This window comes from Gastrolobium bilobum, unplaced genomic scaffold (assembly GCF_033153095.1).
Source record: "Gastrolobium bilobum isolate Gb01-03AN ecotype WA unplaced genomic scaffold, APGP_CSIRO_Gbil_v1 utg12574, whole genome shotgun sequence".
In the NCBI taxonomy this organism is placed as follows: Eukaryota; Viridiplantae; Streptophyta; class Magnoliopsida; order Fabales; family Fabaceae; genus Gastrolobium; species Gastrolobium bilobum.
The window spans coordinates 400850-422237 of NW_026898098.1; the positions used below are offsets into that span (position 1 = coordinate 400850).

Sequence of the window (21388 nt, forward strand, 5' to 3'; positions counted from 1 at the left end):
ATATTTATCAGACACGGGTCCTGTACAAATGGCATAAAGCTTCCTTTAATTACAATTAATCTTGAATTGAAATGGAATATACAATTCATTATAGGGATGACAACTGGCTGTGGCATACTGAGTTGTATAAAATGCTATATAGCTAATCCTACAGGAATTTTACTTCAATTGCGGTTACTGTACCTAATGCAAAGATTTGTTACCTGTTACCAGGTTTGGCAGAAGAATTAATTCCTCTCACTTCTATTTACTACAACAGAAGCAAATGATATTGGTTATTCATCAATGTATCAAACTGAGCAATTTATATCTAATTATTCACATTATTAGTACGTAAAGCAGAGAATTGCTAGATGAACTGAAAGGCTTCGCCGTTCATTTTTAGAATTATTTTCATCATGTTAAATAGCTATACGTTGTGTGGTCTTTGAATAATTAATTGAAATGGGGATCTGAGCTGTAAAATGATGCTGTCCTACATCTACAAGCTCTCTGTAATCCTATACATACGGTTGGCGTCTGCAAAAATATTGGAAGACTTTCTGAAGCTATTGGGTTAGAGGAGCAAAATTAATGGAAAGATCTAACGAAGCTCTACAGAAAATTGTCAGGGTTCCTCAATGGCATTGCGACAAGGGATTGTTGGATCCACCAGATTCTTCTCTCCTAGAGCATCTTGAGATCCAAGTAATGAGCTTTCTTCAGTACCTTGTTTCCTACATAAAACGCTATGTTCTTCAAAATTCACGGCTTGATTGAGTTCATAATCTTGTTCTACTTCCATCTGAATTCTAGGGACTGAAGCATGATCTGCCTGGTTCGATTCTGATAATTCAGATTCATGTGAAGTTGTTGCCATAGGTACATGTGCCTCTGTCAAGTTACCAACCCTCACCTTACAAAATAAACACATCAGTTTCTCCTTACACAAATTAGAATGTCAATACCATCCATAAAAGTTATAAGGAATAACAAATTCAGAAAAGGAAAAACGATGCATGATATGAAATAGTTAGCTTGAAATCTGGTTCCCAAAAGAAAACATCAATTTCCTTGATACACCCCCAAGATGTAGGAGTTATCATGCAAAGACTATATAACAAAACCAAACAGTTGAAAAGTCTTCCCACCAATTTCTTTCCCAAAACATTTTTATTAGACTAGAGAAATATTGTTGTAAAAAATAGCATTCAAAGAGAATCAGCAGAAGTGTCTAGGGCTATATTTCAAGCAGGTGCGAGGAAGGAAATCATTATGTCTAAAATTCAACCAAATTTCTTCCACTTGTAGCATAGACAAATCAATATTTTGAACTACCTGCAGTGGTTTCATCATATCTGATTCATGGTATTCGGACTGGCTGACTGCTTGTTGAGCTTGTAGCTCCATGGAATCTCTAATGAGCTGACTTAAAAATGCCACATCATCAGACATCATGCCAAGGCCTTTCAGAAGCTTAGAACCCAGCAGTAAGCTAGTCTGCACGAATTAATTAATTCTTAGCTGTAGTTTCCACCAAATTATTGAGCAATGGTTGTTGCAATCTCCAATCATCAGGGGGGAAAAGAATAGAGAAGAAAAAGAAAATCGGAAGTACCTCTGCATTTTCCAAAATGGCATCTGTTGCACCTGCTTTCTTCAGATCTAAAAGATGCTCGAGATCTTTAGCTCTGGCATAAATTGGGACCTGTGCAATTTCGTCAAAAAGTAAGCAATTAAACTAGGATAATTAAAAACAGAAATAAAGTGTTGAGATATATAAACTGAATTCAGAAAGGTTAACCCTAAATCAAATAGTTAAAAAGTTTACCCACCACCACACACCCAAATTGTTGAGCCTAACAAGTACAAGCCTCAGTGAATTAGATATACTTTTCCTCTGTTTTTTCTAGTATGCGCAAATTGGGGGTGTGCTTTACAAAAGATAAATATAAGCCTCCTAAGATAAATACTGGATTTACAGGAACTCAATTTTTAAACAAAATAAAGCAAAACTATTCATATCAAAATTTCTGTTCATTCCAGGAAAAAAAACCACAATTTCTCCTTCGTATGCATGTATGATATAATTTATACCGAATTGGGAAAAGCATGGAAGAGGTGGGCAAGAGATTACTGCAGGGAAAGTAAATCGTAGCCTCTGAACAGCTTCAACTGTCTTCTTCTTGCCAGCGTACATAACCATGATAGCTTTTGGAGAAGAGATACCAGCAGATTGAAGAACAGCTGGACGTGATCCATCCCCATAGCGAATTGGAAAGCCAACTTTTGTAGCAGCCTGCCCAGCAATTTAATAGTAAAATAACAATAAAATGAAGTGGATAAAACAGTTTACAATATGAAGGATAAGATGTCTTCCTCAGAAAGAAAAAAGAAAAGGATGAAAGAATCGTTTTTGTTCTCTTGAGAAAATAAAGAAAATGAAAAGCTAAGAACATACAGATATCAAATGATTAATTAGTCAATTATCAATTGGCACTTATTACACTGCCATCTCATGCAATACTCAAGAATGACAAGATCCGCACAAAAAGAAGAAAGAGAGAGCTGTACATCAGGTCCAAATATAAATAGTGTTTGTCCATAAAGTGAAGCTTGTCCATAAAATGAAGCTTGTCCTTATATTCCATACGTCGTGTAAGGGAATGTAGAGAATGTTTCAAGATATTCTAAACAGCAGACTTTTACTCAAGAATTTCAAAAAACTTCTCAGAAAAGAAAATGTCCTATGCAGATACTAGTAGGCAATAGCCATACACAATGATCAAATACACTGACCTTTACCACTGTGGGGTCAAGATCAAAAGCCACATAAGGCCATCCTACTGCATCACTATCTCCTGAAGCCAATGGGTTGGACAGGAAATTGGCAAGGACCTCCACATCAGAAATAAAACGAAAAAAATTAGAATATGGACTATATAAATGACCAGTAGTCATAGAATGTATTGCTTGATCTACCTGGCCCATTTGTCCAAATCCAATAATAACAACAGGTTCACTGGCACTAAAGTTGACCATATCAGAAGCTTTCTGCAAATAATTTAGTACTCAGCCAAAGTAAACTTGCAGCTAAAATGAAATGATTTAGTATAAGACTGCCCACATATATAGTTTGTAGAAACCTAAATATTGTGTTCTTTCTGTACAATAATGTCCTCTAGAACATTTTTTAAGCTAGTTAAAGTAAAAGAAATTAAAAGAAGTTGACACACAATCCACAGAATAAATGAAATTTGAATCTACAAGAATTATTAATAAAACAACATCTGAATTTTTCGGTATTCATTTACACTTTTGACGTAAAATATCTTATGTCAAACACTCCAATAAATCATCATGGCTACCAGCAATCCTTATATGCATGCAAGTAGAGGTAGCAAAACATGTCATGACCCGCAGGTCGACCCACAACATGACACGTTAAAATGCAAGTCTTGCCGACCCGTGAGATAAAACAGGTCGTGTGCAGATTTGGGTAGATGACACAAATTAATGTCATGTCGTATCATGAGTTGACCCGCGTGACCTGCGTGTCAACCAGCAAAATATTTTTTGTCAAAAAAATAAAAGAAGTTAAAATTTTGATGATTTTCACATACCCCATTACGGGTCACCGGTTGACCCGAGTATTTTATTCAATTTTTCCCTTTCATTTTTAATTTTTTTAGAAAAAAATAATTGTGGTCGTATACGAGTTGGACAATTAGACCCATGGGTCAGATTTGATACAACACAAACCCGACCCATCGACACGTTTTGTCATCCCTACATGCAAGTGTGTGTGACTATGTGCATGTAACTTCCAAAATTATAAATCTTACAAAAAAGACATACAATCTCAGCATCAAATTTGTCATCAATAAAACCAGCAGCCCTTCTTCCTGCTTCGTTAAGAAATGGGGTTAATACCATTGATAGTACAACAACAATTATTAGCAACTTGTTGAGCTCAAGCGGAAGCACCCCAAGCCTGTTTACAGGAAGGCATAAAATTTATAGTTAAAAAAGCATGCCCAATATTTTCATAAATAGCATTAGTGCATTTGGTTAAATAATTACGTACCTATTTGCTAAGGAGAAAACTACAAATCCAAACTCCCCTCCTTGGGATAGAAGCAATCCTATTCTTACACTTTCTTGTAAAGTAAGCCCAACACAAGGACCAATTGCAGTTATGATTAATGTCTTGATAGCAATCAAACCAGCCAAGAGTGAAAGTACATTTGGCCACTCTCGCAAAAGGAGCTGCAACAAAGCAAATAATAAATATCAATTGGAAAGCAAACTTCTAAGCATACTTTCACAGGGGAGAGTGGACTGTTTCACAAATTCATGCAAAAGCAAGTTGGTGATTATCTATGTTCCTTTGTGGATGGATCTAGCAAAATCACTGTAGATTAAACATCACAAATTCACGTTCTCGGGCTTCCAGTTGCTTGAAAACAGAGAAATCTCAATGTCATTGATATGATCTGATCCCTATCCAACAAAAGGGGAGGAATCGTATTACTAGTAAAAGAGAAGAATTACAGAAAAGGATAGAGCCCCTCCTATGGAGGAGACTCCTAGCCCAATGCACAAAGCCTGAGAATTAAGAAAAAATCGTATCCTCTCCTATCTGACCCCTTTCCCTCTTCATACAACAGATTCCCTCCCTCTCCCCCCTAACTACTCTCCTTTTAAATCTACTTTCGCTTTCTATAACTTTCTTTCCCTCCCTTCATTCTCATTCCCTCCTTTATCTGTTTTTCTTTGTCTTAGGCCTGTAAAATTATACTTGTAGGACTTAGGTTTTGGGCTTAGATGACCCAGTAGTCATTCAAGCATGGATTTTATTTTTACTTTTATGTTATAAAGTAACATAACATAAAAGGGGGCGAACCGGAACAGTGATAAACCTGTTCTTTCATGACTGAAAAGTCATGGGTTCGAATCCAGGAAATAGCTTCTTTGCATTTATGCAAGGGTAAGGCTGTGTACAAGAATTTCCTCCACCCCACACTCGCTAGTCGGGTTTAACAGGGAGTGATTTTTAGTTATAAAGTAACATAAAAAGGGTACACGATATATCTATCCAAAGCACTTGAGTATTTGAAATTTTGAATTAAAATATGTCCAAATCAAGTACGCTGCATGTTTCAATCTACTAGATTATTATATCAGAGGTCAAAATCTTATGCTGCAATATCCAGTTAGATGAATCCGACAGTTAAAACTTGCATGCATGGACAGACAACAGTCTTACTAGCAAATAGTGCTTCTTAAAAAAAATGAAATAACCATGTTCACATATACCAAAAATAATAATCATATTTACCTGCATGTCGATGGAAGTCCCCGTAGTTAGAAAAAATAACCCAAGAAGCAAGCCTTTAAACGGCCTTATGTCAGCTTCAATCTGGGTCCTGAAATTTGTCTCTGCTAAAAGTGACCCAGCTAAAAATGCTCCAAGCTGCATTTGACATTGCATACAATTGTCAGGCATGTATTCAATTTATGATTTCTCCGCTATCACATATCCAACCCAAATTAAACTCTGCATAGGAAAACAGTGAACCGTATCACTAAAGCCCAAATTCTGTGTGACAAGTGAAGTCCCAGCAATAGTCAGCAAGCAAAGTGCAACAAAAGCCTCTGAGCTCCTTGCATCTGCAACAACCTGAATTTGACCAAGTTTACTGCCTAGAATATATGAAAATGAGTTTGGACACTTTTTAACTATTTTGCATAAAATAAAATAAATAAATGTTGGTGTATCATACTGACCTCAAAAACTCTTCTAAGAATGTACTTTCCCCCAAGAGAAAGCAGACCCAATCCGCCTAATGCCTTTAGACTTTCTAGAGCAAGCATAGGCCAAATACTTCCCTCAGCCAGATTCTAGAAAAAGAAATTAGACAGCTCTGGGTCAACCATCAATAAATGACATGAAGCATCTAATAAGCAACCAATTTAAATTAATAATAGGTAATAGTCAAGCAAAATATCGTAACTGTCAGTCTCAAAATTAAACTAACTGGGATGCAATAAGGAAACATTTTAATAATGGAGGAATCAGATGAAATCGCCTCTTAACATAGAATTTTGATAAAAAAAAAAAAATCGAAAATTTTGCCATTTAAATGTAGCAAGGAAAAAAGAAAAGGATTAGCCCACTGCCGTTACATGGAATACACACACAACACACATATATTCAAAGAAACATCTGCTAGATAGGTACAACAAAGTGTTTCCAATGGGGAATTATGGGTCTATATATTTAACAACGCACCTTTACAAGATTTTGAAAGGTAAGAGTTTTAACAAAAAAAAGATAATTTGTTTATTTTGAGCTTTTGTAGGCGGACATTCCCATACTCTACGCACCAATGGAGTACCTCGCTATTATTACAAATAATTAAAACACCATTATCCAACTATGCAAGTAGTGGTAGCTGATTAATGCAATAGTTGAAGACCGAAAAAGTTATAACAAATTAAGGGACTTGTGAACCATAATAAAAAGCAACATAAAGGGCTGTACTAAACCTAAATTTGTTAATATATAAGCAACCAACCAGAAAAGCAATGAATTAAATTTAAAATAAAAACTGGACCTTCTTTTATAATATGTGTGTGTTAAATATTATTTTTGGTTTATACTTTTACCTGGCTCTCTAGTACTGGAAGAATGACTAGAAGTGGGACAACAGCTATGTCCTGCATATACATACCAAGCAGAAAAGGAAACAACATTAATTATGCCACAGCTGTTCTTTACTGACATCATGCTTCTCAGGTCAATCTACTAGGGTATATTAGCAGAGCAGATATACTAAAACAAATAAAATGATTTTAACAACTACTTTTTTGGTGATAAACAACTGCATATTTAAAGGACAAAGATAGTGTAACCAAGCAAGAGTGGAAGACAAAAAACCTGCAAAAGAAGTATTCCCAGAGTTGCTGAACCAAATCTTGTAGGAAGCTCACCTTTTTCTGCAAGAAGCTAAATATATGTGTGCTTGATAAGCTAAATTAGCCATATTAAGTGTCACAACAGTTTGTAAGTGCATGGGACACAACTAAAGTCACCAAAATAAAGCAGACTTAAACTTTTTCCATGATTTCTTTCAATGAGTGCAGTATATGATGAAGAGTATGTTTCCTATAAGAAAAAGGATAAAATTAAAGTGATAGAGAAGGGCTAGAGGAGGAAAACAACATAAGCATTAGCTACTAAATCAATATGGTCATTCACCAACTACCCCAAAAGCTTAAGTTGTTAGTTAAAGACACATAAAAAGGGTTTTATATTACATCTCTAACAAGCTCTCTCATGCAAAAGCCCTTGGGACTTGAAGAATGGACAATGTACAAACCCATCTACCTTATGAGAATTGAGAACAGATTGGTTCTAACTCAACCCCAAAAGCAAGCTCGCGGGGGGAAGACTGTCTAGGTAATTATGAGGAGCGCTTTGATCATATACCTTCCTGATGTGCGATCTTAACACACCTCCCTCAGGCCCAAAGTGACCATTTGGAGCGTGAAGTTTACAGGACTAGACATCTAAAGGTGGCCCAACCAACATCAAGACTAGAATAGGCTCTGATACCATGTCATGGACCAACTACCCCAAAAGCTTAAACTGCTAGGTAAAGACACATGAATGGATTTATGATAAAGATCTAAAATAGATTGCAAAAGAAATGGGGAATGCAAAGAATTCTAGCTAAGAAACTTAGGTATTTTTTTGTTGTAATCATTAAGGGAATTATTAAAGGGTTCCCTTTTTGTCATTTGACATGACAAGAGCAATTTCCTACACACACAAATCAAGTGTGGGTCCCACGCTTAAAAAAAAAAAAGTCAGACCAAAGTCAGGATACGACGCCGTATCCTTGTTGCAGGAATGAACAGTGCCATTCCTGCAACATGATTCTTATATTTCCCATTATTAAATCTCACAAAACTAATTTTGTGAAACATTAAATGATTGGAGAAAAGGGGAACACGCATGAAGTCTTTGTATAAGGCGTACAAGGATTTCCCTCACACTTACGCTCACAAGTCAAGGTTTCATGGAGAGTATTTTTTATTACATATTAATTGTGAGGGTGGTGCATTGGAGACATTTGTGAATCATTTCGCAGAAAACCATTCTTGTAAAACAGTATTTCTGATTAATTAATGGGAAAAATGTTTGTCCTTTTAAAGGATGGTTATTTTAGTTAAAACTAGTGTTTTTATTTAAAATTTAAATTAAAAAAAATCACCAACTTTCTCCCCCCATGAGTTCTATTGCGTATCTCTTTTTCTCATTTGAAAGGACACAATTCTATGTCCTTTAAAAGGACAAACACCAAACCCTTAATTAATTACGCAAAATGAAACCCGGAATCTCAAGCTTTCTACTGATACTTTTCTCTCCAACTTAAATAAATGTTGAGAGTTATAAATATTATACAAAAGCAAGGATGTGTATGTTGGCATTAACCTAAATAACTAAAAAAATTAACACTCTTTAGCTTTTCCTCAAATTCTTCAGTAGACATGTAAATACATTTGTTTCTATTACTCGCATGCGTTTTTTATCTATATTTAAAGAATCAAGGCATTTGCTAGTTATTGGAAATTTGAAAAATCAAAATACAACCGCAGGAAAAGAGAGAGATATCTTCATAAGCCACAAATAAATATGTGAAATATAAATACAATTACTATACATAACATCAACATCATGTGTTCTGTAAAATCAGGCAATGAATTAACCTTGCTTATTTTCGACGGACATTCAAAATCACAAATACCTGTAGAACAAATGCAGAAGATGACAGAGAGAGAGCAGCAGCAATCACCACAGCTTCATCGATGCTTCTAATATTCACCTACAGTCATCAAAGAATATTAAAATAAAGGCTAAAAACATGGAGCTTCTTCGAGTTGTCTTGATATTATTACTATACATTTTCATTTAAAAAATATACTGATCTTTGTAAATCATCCTATGTATTGCCATTTGTACATCAACACAAATCACACCAGGGCATTAACCTAAAATACCTTACAGAACTCTATTCATCAACAGAAGCATAAAGGCTTCAAAAGTGACTAGCCTTTTAAGGAATAGCAAAGGTGAAAGCATTTAGGCTTATTTCATTTTTCATATGATCATATGGCATAAATGTTGTTGGCCGAAAGTCTATGAAGGAATGAAGCATATAGTAGCAGTATTGTCTTGCTTCCATGTGATAAAAACTAACAAATATATCCTACAAGCCATCTAAAGTCACTTCCTTCCTTCCTTGTAAAGGAGCTAAAGCAGATAAATGAACTAAGTGGTAGATGGTCAGGGTGACCTAAAAGCTGGGTGCAAGTTTGCAAACCATCAACACTTACATCACAGACAGATAAATAGTTAAATATGTATGTATCTCTTTATCCAGAATGATTATAATTTATAAAAGTAAAAGGTACTATATACATGAAACAAAGATACAATTGGCACATGCAGAAATCTCACCAGATCAGGCCTTGAGTGGAAAAGGACTTCCAAAATTTTGGTTCCAATGGCTCCATTTGGTGGAAGTTCAAAAGCAGTAAATGCTAAAGTTGATAATACAACCTTCAAAGGTGTTCCAATAAAAATTAAAATGAGGACAGGAAAATAAAAAGATAAGGTCATAAACGTTAAAGAAGAAAAAGCCACATCTACCACGAATCTAAGATTTTTAACATAGATGAGGCTAAAGTGACTTGGAATGGCTAAAGAAATTTTCTTTGTATGGGCATTATCACTTCCAAAGCATCATACCTGAGTCAATCCCATCCCAAAGGAAAACTTCGCAAGAGCTTTCAGACGTGCAAATGAAAGCTCTAAACCCATCTCAAACAACTGAAAAGAAACAAATATTACTTCAAAGTAATTATCCACCATGTTTATAAGGAATTTTACGTAGAAATTATCAGCATGGCAAGAATATAGCCTCCCTTCTCATACTTATATTTGAGAGTTCTCAAACGTTCTTCCAAACTGCTACCTTGACAAAAAACCATATGTTTGTAACAGCAAATATTACTCTTCTATGGTTACATACACGCAATAGTTACTATTGAAATCAATTAAAGAAAATAATTTCATGTCAACTGTTATGAGTTTCAGCACGCGTAAAGAAAATAAAAACAATCAATACAAATAGTAATTATAAGTGAGAGCACAAAGGCAAACATATAGAAACCATGCTTTCTAACAGTTCAAGTTAAAGTTAGAGTGTTGGTAACAATAAAGCCCCAGAAAGAAAATCACAGTGAAGATCGCTTCTTTTGTTTAGTCAGTGCTAAGGGCTATATATACCACTACCTACAAAATGTGCTCCATGTACTCCTTTAGGCACCTAATGATAGGAAACCACAAAAGAAGACTATAATGTCCATCTAAACTGTCTCTTTAAAAACTCACGAAGACATACAATAGTTAATGATTAGAATTGGATATTGTTTTCACCATAGACTATTACTTCTTGATTTCTTTTGTACCATAGCATGTTAAGTTATGTTGTATATATCACAGCTTCAATGCTTAATTTGAGGATGACAAACACTTATAAGTAAACAAGAGTAGCAGCAATGAAACCCAAGTAGCAGAGATTTATCTTACCAAGAAAAGGATACCCCATTCAGACAAAACTTTAACATCCGTTAGGTTTCTAATTAAACCAAACTGATTGAGTACCACCCCAGCAAAGAAGAAACCAAGTATCTGAAAACAACAACATTTAATTTATTTCAATTACAAATATAAGAAGGTAAATTGGATAAAACTAAGTGTACTTCCAAAGTCTTACATATGTGTGAGCTTTGACATGCATGTTTATAAATATTAAGTAGATTTAGATATGTGTTTTTAACATTCAAATAAATGCAAACTAATTCTGCACTACAACCATTAATTTCAATTAACTACATACCCAGATGTTCTGCAACACATAGAACTGTAATCTCAAATTCATAGGATAGTAAACATTTCAAAATTTGTTAAGGAAGTACAATGATGATAACAAATATAATATTAATAAGAATCAATTCATACACAAAAAGCCAAAGCAATGTTTGAAAAATAACTTAAAGCACGAAACTTCTAATTAGTTATGGCAGTTAACAAGTTCAGTTAAACAAAATCAGATATAAAATTTACTGTAAATCATATTATCTGCAATCTGCAGTATTCAGCTTATCATTAAAAATCAAGTCATGCAACTTTCTCATCTCTCAATGCTTGTGTTTGTAGATTTTACTTATAGAATGCCTTCCACGATATGAACTTGTTAAACTAATATAATAGTTCCTAAACTAAAAAAGCGGAGTAGCGGACTATTTGATAACGATCATGATGATGGAGATCTTTGAATATCACCATGTCAAGAGTATAAATTGTTTAAAAAATAAATAAATAAAGAGTAAAACACCAAGAAATTCTTACAGGGCTGGCTTTAATTAACTTGAATGTAGGCACAATTAAGACAGTCACAGCCAAGAAAGTAAGAGTATCCAATCCTAAATCATTGATGACTTCAACAGCACCAGCAACATCATGTGTTGCACTTGTCTGCATCCGTTCCCAATGTAATGGCCTACACTTAGAGAAATAGAAACCTTTCCAACTAGAAATTGATGGAACAATGAGAGGTTTGCTTTCAAAGAAACCTTCTGATATACAATTTTTATGACTTATCCTGTGACTAAAATCATGTGATAGTTTATCTGAATAAAACATGCAAATAAAATTTCTATGAATTCGCGACACAGCATGAGAACAACCAGGACTCTTTTGTTTGGTAAGGTCATATCCCTGCAAGTTGATTTTTAAAGAAAATATTAGAACAAGCTAACAATTATTTGAATAAGGATTAAAAGAAAAAATAGTGTTTTTTCACTCAATGTAATTTGAATAAGCATTAAGATAAGCAGCAACTTCAATGTTTAAGCATTTTCAATTTCCATTAATCTTCATATGAGGAAAAGAATTTACAGAGAAAAGAAATAAAGAAAATCATAGAGGATGTTACCTTGAAGCTTTGGGAATAAGCTAGTGACTCGAACATAGTGGTCGTTCTCACTTCTCAGGAAGTAATAAAGCTTATTTGAATATTCTTGACTTTTGGACTCTACCTAAAAACCGCCAAGAAAAAACTGGAACCGAAATTTTAGTAAGATAAGTGCACACGTAAAATGGTAAAAGATGTGAGAAATGAAAATTTTGCAGAAACCGGAAGCGTAGTATGAAGGATCTAGCTGAACCAATGCAACGTTTGGAGAACACCAAATTGAAAAGTGTATTGGCCGATGACAAATCGACAATGGTGGGGTTTTTGGATGATTAGGAGTGCTCGCAATGTCAACGTGGCGATTGTAACATTCATCGTATAATTTTTCTAAAAAGGAGATAATAAAAGCGTAAGCACGTGATTTTTTTGTTGGAAAAGTTTATAAACCCATGTGATTTACTTTTTCCATCACTTATGATTGTTTTCTTATCAAAATACATGTGATTTTATTTCATATACATTCATTTAATGTTTCTAAAGTGAATGTAGATAAATTATTTATATTTGATTTTAAAACGACGTTTTTTGGGTTGAAAAATTAAAAATTTATAATAAAAAATATTATTATAACCCTGAAATAAATTATAATTACAAAAATACTTTAATTTCCGCTTCAAAACGACGTCGTTTTGGGCTCATGTAGATAAGTTATCTACATTGACTCTGTAAAAAAAACGAACCTTATATTTATACTAACGTGTCATTTTAAATAACACATCTTACACTCTTATATTTTTTCACTCTCGCAAAGAGGTGAAATATATATTTTAAAAAAAAAATCCTCCACTTTCTTTTTCATTATTTATATTTTTCTCTGACTTAAAATGACGTAAATAATACATACTTTTTCCTTATAGTAATTTAACTAATTTATTCAATTTATTTCTATTTTACTTATTAATTAATCTGGTATAAAAATTTTGGGCACAAACAATAAATAAACAAAGTTTAGATTCATTATAAAGACACAAAAAGAATAATTATGTGTCGTGTCCCTTTCAAACGTTTGGAAGAAGAATGGACAAAATATCCCTAAAAAGAAATCACAAAAAAGGTTAATATTTGAAATTTTAAATGTAATTACTTTTAAACAAATGGATCTTTCTTTTATTATTTCTAAACCAATCCCTTATTGTTTGGCAAGCAGCTAGCATTTTATTTTTTTTATGTTATCATAACAATATTCTTTACACGTCACTTATATTATTTTATTATAATTTAATATTATATTTTTAGATAATATACATATATGTATATATATATTTCAACTTTTTTTTATTTTTTAATATAAAAAATATGGTGTATAGAAATTGTTTCTCAGGTATAATATTAATATTGAAATGTATAGATGAGAGAAAAAAGATAAAAGAGACCTTAATTTATAATATTGATGTTGGAGTCAATGCTCTCTAACTGCTTTTTTTGTAATTAATGTGATTCTTTCATTTTGTCACATTTAGCTATAAATTTTCTCTTGTAAAATTTTTTTAGGCTCCCCTTCCAACAACATTGTCTCCTATATGTTACATGTTTTTTTTTTTAGTTACAATCAAGTAGACTTTACCACCTTTTTTATTTTTAAAGTCAGATTTTATTTTTGATAAACAAAATTACAAACATAAAATAGGACAAAATGGATAAGTTTTAACAATGTTAAAGGTGAACTTGGATGGAAAAAATCATAAAAAATAATAAGGATGTAAGTGATAAAAAAAATAAATCACATAAAATTTTATGAACTTTTCCCATTTTTTTATGTTAAAGTTTTGTTTTTATGTATGTTATTTTTAATATTAGATAGTTAGATTCAGTTAAAAATAGGGCAGAATGACAGGATGGGTTGGCTTGTCTCTTAAGGGTGAGTTAAAAATATTAACCCATCTTTTCACCAAAAAAAAATATTAACTCATCTCATTTTATGGTGGATTGGCTGATCAATCCGTTAAAAAATAAAAAAAAAATAAAAACTTAAGAAAACAATATTTTATGAATTCTATAATGTTTTGTCATGTCACTTCATATTCCCGTTAATTTTTTTCAATCTCAAATCTTGTTAATATTAAGTCGAACAGTCTCTATGAATTTATTTTTATCTCCATACGTGGATAATTTTTGTCATAAAAAAAATTTTCTTTATCTTTTGGAGAGGAGTATTAAGATAAAAAAAAAATTGAATATCACAAAAACTTCACATGACAAATAAAATACTACTTGATATTAAAAAAAAAAATATCCTCAATGGGTCAACCTGCCTACCAACAGGTTGAACCCGTTTTGACTCATCCGTTTTGACTCATCCTTGTACTGGGTGAGTTTAAACGGGTTGAGAATTCCAACCTGACAACCCAACCCATTCACCATTTGTAACTGGTTGAATAGGTCAACTCGACGGATTACACGGGTTTTGCCACTCTACAAGCAATTATGAGCTCAAAGTTCCAACTTCCAAGCCTTAGGATTGCTTAATTTGTATAATTGTATCAAAAAGTGTTTTAATTATCAAATTAAAAATTAAACTAACTTTAAAGTTGTGGTTGCTAAAGAATATAAGTGTTAAAGTTTATCTTAACAACATACAAATAAAAAGAAAACACATTGATATGATAAATCTATTAACTTATAATTTTGAACTGAGATATAGGTACCAGGAAAGACATTGTCAGCGATGGTCATAACATGAATTGGTACCAGGAAAGACACGTTAAATACCTCGCGCTATATGGCCTCAATCGCATGGCCAATTGCCATTCAAGAAATGTAAACCCTAGTTTGGAGTTTGATATGGCCATCACAATATCTGCACATTACACGATACGGTCAATGCAAGGAAGCCCTCATATTCCGGCAAAAGCCAGCAAAAATTCGATGCTGCTTTTTGGGCATAGGATCCAGTACGTTATCAGATGTGAGATGCAGCAATTTTTCACTTGTATCAGCTAAAAAAATTCTACACGCAGCATTTGAAAGATAGCTTGAATATTATATAATACAAATAACGCATAGTGTGTCATCATCGGATAACAACTCCAAATTCTCAATGTATTAATCATTATTTACATATTTATATCCTAATAGCCTCAAAACTCTCCCATATCAAACAAAGACCCAAGAAAGATACAAGCACATTGAACATATTAGGAGGGGAACAGAGGAATAAAGGTAAAGATCGTTCAAGATCAGTCTTTATTTGAGTAACACTAATATTTAGCCATCACTCTATGAACCTCAGTCATAACGTAAGTACATTACATAATTATTAAGGGATGCTAAGTAGCGATATCCATACAGTAGGCTTTAGTTGGAATTGGCTGGCACAAATTTCAGTGAAATGCTATTGACACAATGGCGTTCGTCAGTAGGTGTTGGAAATCCTTCGCCTTTAAAGACGTGACCTAGATGTCCCCCACAAGCAGCACATGTTATTTCAATCCTCATCCCATCAGGGTCCGGCTGATGATACATGACAATGTTATCAAATTTGTAATAAACTGAATTGCAAATGCAATTTAAGATATAGCTAAGAAAAAATGAACTCACATTGCGATTTATGGCTCCAGGAATACCCTCAAAGAAGGCTGGCCAACCACAACCAGAATTGAATTTTGTTGTGGACCTGTAGAGAGGAGTCCCACATCCTGCACAGTTGTAAAATCCCTCACCAAAGAATTTGTCATATTCTCCTGTTCCAGGGAACCTGAATAATACCAAACCGTTTTCTTGTTAAAAGAAACCCAAATTTCGATCTTGAATAAAACTAGATACCATCATTGATGATTAATTCAAGCTGACAAACTAACTCCACAATTGTCAATTTTATCGCTAAGAAGATTTAGAACCACCACCATTTTACCCAAAAGTTTTGAGACTCAAACTCTGACTTATCGACTCTATACATCACCCTCTTCCCTCAGTTTTTCTCAGAAAATTTCGAAGCATTCAAAGTGCCAAGAATCATATAATGGAAAATTAGACACACACCACATCATGAGAGGATGATAACAGTACAGGACCACTTATACACATATAATCAATACACAACCTGTCACACCTGTTAGGAGTTTATATTGAAGCCTTTGATCTGACTGTAATACTCCAACTAACTACAAGGACACACGGACTCTAAGTTCTAACTTCAAACTACTATGATCATAAAAGCCAATGACCACGCTTTATGAGTAGTTTACTTTGTAGCCTTTAATGTGGATTCAAATGACTCGCTTGAGTCTGAAGCCTTTACTAATTGTGATTAACTTCTTTAAGCAATTGAGCCAGGTTTTCATTAAAAAGAACCAAATATTTTACACAGAGTACACAAGTACACAACCATAACACTGAGTATATACGCCATTATCAGTACACATTATATTTTATATGGCATAGCAGTAACAGTAGAGGAGATAATGAATTTGTGAAACGAAACCTTCCCTTGATATAACTAAGCAAAAAGAGAAAAATTTAACTATATTTTCATGACTTAATTCTATTCTCTAATATTGCATAAAGGGAAATTTTGGTAAAGAAAATCAACAATCGCGTGAACTTCATTCTGTCAAGTTTACCCGATTACCCACCTCCCCCAATTGATTATTTGACAGCATGTTAACATTAAACTAGGGAAAGAATGAATCAATAACAAAAAATTGAAAGCAGGGAAGCAATTTAACTGATTCAGCTAAAATGAAAAAGTAAGAATATTACTCGGTGCCCTTTTGTCTAAGAATCCGAAACTGTTCAGGCGAGAGAACTGCACGCCATTCTTCTTCAGATTTGTGGAGCGACCCAGGTGCAGCCATGGCGACAATCCCACCACGAAAACCACGCTTCGCCTGGTGAATGGATGAACCGCTAAAGGGAGGTGCAGAAATGATGAGAGTGGGAGGAGTAATGGGCTTCGACGGAAAAAAGCTGAAGAGTGAGGTGGGATGATAAGGAAAGGGTTGAAGGAGAGTCGAGAAAATGGGTTTGGTTTTGGTTTTGGTTTTGGAGGAACAAAGAGGTGTGGAAGTGGCTCTCACTCTCAGAATATTGAAGCCCATGGTGATGTGTTCACAGGGACACTCAGTTTTGATATTATCTGTATTTATTTATTTATTTTGCCATGATTATCATTATCAGTATTTTATTATTTATTTACTTTTCTTCCTTTTTCTTTTGCCATGATTATCATTTATCAGTATTTATATACTATTTTCAACTAAAGGGGTCGCTTTGATTTCCTTTTCTTCTTTTAACTTTTCTTTTTGGTTTATTAGGTCGGTTTAATCTCATAGGCACGGATAAATTTTTGATGCATTAGATGTACTCAATTTGGTACATCTTTTTATTCACATTTGAAAAAAATTTATCGCTTTTAAAAAAAATTCCACTGTATTAAAAAAGTTTATTTTTTAAAAAAATATACCGAATTAGATATATTTAATGCACCAAATATTTATTCCATAGACACGCAGCTACTATTCCTGATTGGATCTAACTATCTAAGGACGTTTATAACGTGAACCATGAGTTATTTATATCCCTTATAGATATAATATATATAAATCAACGTTAGACTTAGAACCAATGTCTTCGTACTCCAAGATCAGGAGAGTTTTTCATTTCAAAAAATCTATTAAATTATTAAGAGTTCGGGTCTATTTTATACCGACACCGAATATCACTGTTATAAAATCTGGTTTGACTCGGAATCCGGCGAACCAGTCATCAGACCGATTCGGGTCAAGCATTGGACCGGTCATATATTGACCTGATCTAAACTCGGACAAAATCAATCAAACCCGGTGTTTCGGTGACCTAGTCGAGTCATGCATTTAAAAAAAGAAACTAAAACTGTTTCATCTTATTACAAAAAAATGTAGAACTCATTTTAAAAAAATTTGTAATTCTATTTGCTAATATACTCTTCTACAATGACTTTAGTTTCTAATACTGAAGCAATTTATGAAATAATAAATTAGAGAACGAGACATGTGACATTTTAATGTAGTTGAATTTGAAAAATATGAGTTCAATATCATTGAGAGATGTGTTTATGGAAATTCTGAGTTGCAATTTAAATTGACATAGTAATAGCGTGCATTTTTATTTATTTATGCTTCATATTTTTGAGCTTATTTAGTAAACCTTGTTTAATTCATTTTAAATATGAAGAATATAATTGAATTTATATGTTCATATTTATATATATCCAGGTCAATCGGTCCGACCAATGACCCAGTAACTCAGTACTCCGACCGGGTCGATGCCCGAGTTGGGTTTAACAACCTTGCCGAATACAGGATATGATATAATACGATATTTTTATATGTTAATTTTAAAAGATATTAGGTTTATATACGTTAGAAAATGTTTTCATATTAGGGGTGTTCATCAACCGATCCAAACCGATTCAAACAGCGGTAATCGAACTGAAAAACCGATAACCGAATAAACCGAAAATCGAAAAACCGAGAACCGAATAAAAACCGCAAATTTTAATTGGATTGGATCGGTTTTCGGATGGGTTGATGAAAACCGATCCAATCCAAACCGATCCCATATATTAATTTCCATCTACCTACTTGGGTCTTTCCTCCCATCATAGCCCAAATTTTTTTAAACCCAAGACCTATTAACCCATGAACTAAACCCAAGAAAAAACCTAGTCACATCTCATTAACAAAAATTTATCTGTGTAAAACTTCATATCTCATTGCCAAAAAAAAAAACTATATTATCATTTACTCTTCTGTTTACTTTTTTTTTTTACAAAGCCTATTATACAAAAAATGTTATTTGCACAATAACCATAAAACAAATTTTAACATTCTAAAAAAACCGAAAATCGATCCAATCCAAACCGAAAAAAATTGGATTGGATCGAATTTGAAAAAAAAATGCAAACCGAATGGATGATGACATGATCAAATCGAAGAGATTGGATCAGATGATTTTTGCTTCCAAAACCGATCCAATTCAGACCGCGAACACCCATATTTCATATTAAATAATATTTTTAGGAGCAGAATATACTTTGTCACTACAAAAGTTCATCTCTTTTACCATCAATCTAATCACTATTAATTTCTATCAATCTATCATCTATGATTTATTGGGAATTATTGGGACGTTCTTATTAATTAATTATTAATTCTCAATAAGTTATACACGTTAGATTGACGAAAATTAACAGTGATTAGGTTGGTTATAAAAATGGTAAAATTTTGTGGAGGTAAGTATATTATTCCCCATATTTTTAAAATATATAATATAATTTACGTTTAATACATATTTTAACCCAAAATAAGTCATATAACCGGTCAAATATTCAAATTTCATGATATAAATATAAAACAAAAATAATAGATCATCCATAGAATGTAGAGTGTAGACTACTCAAAGGTTCAATTATTTTCATCTCATCCATCGTGAAGAATCATGATGGCCTCTATCTTGCTCATCAAGTTGTCAACATTAACTCTGTTGATCATCTTAAGCCGAGAACAATAAAAACACTGCCAACCACAATGAACTATCACAGTAACATTATAAAATCTCACACATACGCCAAAATTATAAGCAATATGTAGCCATTTTGCAAACAAACACAAATTAAGATAAAGGGAATCTTCACGGATAAAAGTAATACCTACAACTAGTAAGACTACAAAATATAATGGTATGCTCAATAGGCAAGATGGAAAATAAGAAATGAAAATTAAATGGAATGCAAGATTTTAATTTTCGCTAGGTTGTTGTTTGTTAGGCAGTAGAAATGGGTGAACAATTGAAAATTACTTTGAGCTCCATTTCTTAATATTAAGGAGAAACTAAGAATTTTGAGGTTGGAGTGAAACTGTGTTGCACTCCTTTTTCAACACCCCACAATTTTATTGCTCCAAGCAAAAAAAACAAATTATTTCATTTTCCTCAAAACTTTTCAGTACCCTATTTTCTACCTACCTATTTTTAGTTGAACCAAGCATACCCTAAGGCAAAGATATCAATTCCTTTGTAGGTGCAAAGATATGAATTCCAAAAGTAAAATTTTCAATTTAAATAATAATATTTACAAAACCCCCCATATTATTCAGGGTCTTATTTACTAATTCCCCAACGTAGTTCTCGTTACCCACTTCAAATAGAAAAGAGAGAGAGAGAGACATCAGAGCACTTACCAGTTTACAAGCATGAATCGACGATAGACAATAACAAAGGCAGAGCAAAGGAGGAAGGAAGAAAGCAGCGCCGCGAATGAAATGGGTATGGTGAAATTTTGTTTTGTTTTTATTAAATGTTTTTTAAATTATAATTTTATTAATATATTTAAATTTTTAAAAATTATAATTTTTTACGAAAATGTCATTTGACCATGTCAGACACAATCATATTCGCATGTCAGAATAGTCAACGTGTTTCAAAAAGTTGACCACATGTCAAAATGTGCCGGTGTTCGACATCTATTTTTTAGGGAAATTGGCGTGTCAATGCTTCCCAGATTTAGGTGAAGTTTTTTGCAATTTGAAGTCATTTTTGGTATAATGAGAGTAGGTATTCTTTTATAAAAAAAAAAATATAAAAGCAAATAATCATAAAAGTAAAAATAATATAAATATGTTTTTTTTTTTTTATATTTGATAAAAGATATACCAAATATTCTGCATCTGTAATAATGAATATTTAAATTCGTACGGGACCTAAGGTTAAGATAAGATCCAGCGTGGATTCGAATGTCACTGCTGACTAGGGGTGTAAATGGGCCAGGCTGGCCCAGCCCAGCCTACGGCCCGACCTACATTAAGCCCAGCCCAGGCTCGGCCTTTCAGAAAAGTAGAGTAGGCTTAGGCTTATAAAAAAGCTTTTTTAATAAATAGGCCATAGGCCAATTTTGTCAAGCCCGGCCTACAGCCTTGTAGGCTGGCCTATTTAATTTATGAAAATAAAATAATAAAATAATATTTATTTTATGTAGCAAAGACACAAAGTACTAAATACCAATATCTCTTACTTTTTGTGCTATTTTATTTTATGAAAGAAAAACTTGTCTAATGTCTCCAAATTTTACATGCTGTTACAGCTTAATACCATGGAGCAATGGGTACCTTGCTGGATTATGATGTTACTGATGAAGATCTTTCAATAATACTCTTCTTTCCCTTGTCTTGATGGTGGTTTAAAGATTTTTAAATGAATGACATTCTCTTGTAGACTTTATTTCAGCATCCAGTAATTGTATTTTTCTTATTTTTCTCATTTCTTTGACTTTATTCCTCTATGATATACATTCTAGAGCTGAGGTATTATGTTGACTCTTTCTTGTT

At 33.2% G+C, this 21388-nt stretch overlaps 2 protein-coding genes across 3 annotated transcripts; both read right to left on the minus strand.

Annotated features, from left to right (window-relative positions):
• Positions 1-405: 405 nt before the first annotated feature.
• LOC133312869 (K(+) efflux antiporter 3, chloroplastic-like) lies at positions 406-12101 on the minus strand. The gene is made up of 19 exons (XM_061514146.1): positions 12051-12101; positions 11465-11833; positions 10643-10744; positions 9800-9880; positions 9509-9610; positions 8796-8873; positions 6923-6991; positions 6652-6702; positions 5770-5883; positions 5561-5662; positions 5321-5455; positions 4067-4248; positions 3838-3973; positions 2962-3033; positions 2779-2877; positions 2117-2278; positions 1598-1687; positions 1318-1479; positions 406-895 (listed from the first exon to the last, which is right to left on the minus strand). The coding sequence occupies exons 1-19, from the start codon at positions 12084-12086 to the stop codon at positions 608-610; spliced, it is 2430 nt and encodes an 809-aa protein (XP_061370130.1). The 5' UTR covers positions 12087-12101; the 3' UTR covers positions 406-607.
• A 2946-nt stretch (positions 12102-15047) lies between these two features.
• LOC133312870 (peptide methionine sulfoxide reductase B5-like) lies at positions 15048-17156 on the minus strand. Of its 2 annotated transcripts, none has more exons than XM_061514149.1 (3): positions 16818-17154; positions 15627-15783; positions 15048-15539 (listed from the first exon to the last, which is right to left on the minus strand). In XM_061514149.1, the coding sequence occupies exons 1-3, from the start codon at positions 17123-17125 to the stop codon at positions 15384-15386; spliced, it is 621 nt and encodes a 206-aa protein (XP_061370133.1). In that variant the 5' UTR covers positions 17126-17154; the 3' UTR covers positions 15048-15383. The 2 variants fall into 2 exon arrangements, with proteins under 2 accessions (XP_061370133.1, XP_061370132.1); XM_061514148.1 differs by having other exon boundaries at positions 15052-15539; positions 16788-17156.
• Positions 17157-21388: the final 4232 nt, after the last annotated feature.

Excerpts from the sequence above, each read along its gene's own strand:
- LOC133312869 (XM_061514146.1), bottom strand. The coding sequence starts at position 12,086 with ATGTTCGAGTCACTAGCTTATTCCCAAAGCTTCAAG. Across the intron at positions 6,703-6,922 it reads TGGGAATACTTCTTTTGCAG|GACATAGCTGTTGTCCCACT; the intron begins GTTTTTTGTCTT and ends ATGTATATGCAG. Across the intron at positions 1,688-2,116 it reads TACGATTTACTTTCCCTGCA|GTCCCAATTTATGCCAGAGC; the intron begins GTAATCTCTTGC and ends GAAATTGCACAG.
- LOC133312870 (XM_061514148.1), bottom strand. The coding sequence starts at position 17,125 with ATGGGCTTCAATATTCTGAGAGTGAGAGCCACTTCCACACCTCTTTGT. Across the intron at positions 15,784-16,787 it reads CTTAGACAAAAGGGCACCGA|GTTCCCTGGAACAGGAGAAT; the intron begins GTAATATTCTTA and ends GGTATTATTCAG. Across the intron at positions 15,540-15,626 it reads CTGGAGCCATAAATCGCAAT|CCGGACCCTGATGGGATGAG; the intron begins GTGAGTTCATTT and ends ATGTATCATCAG.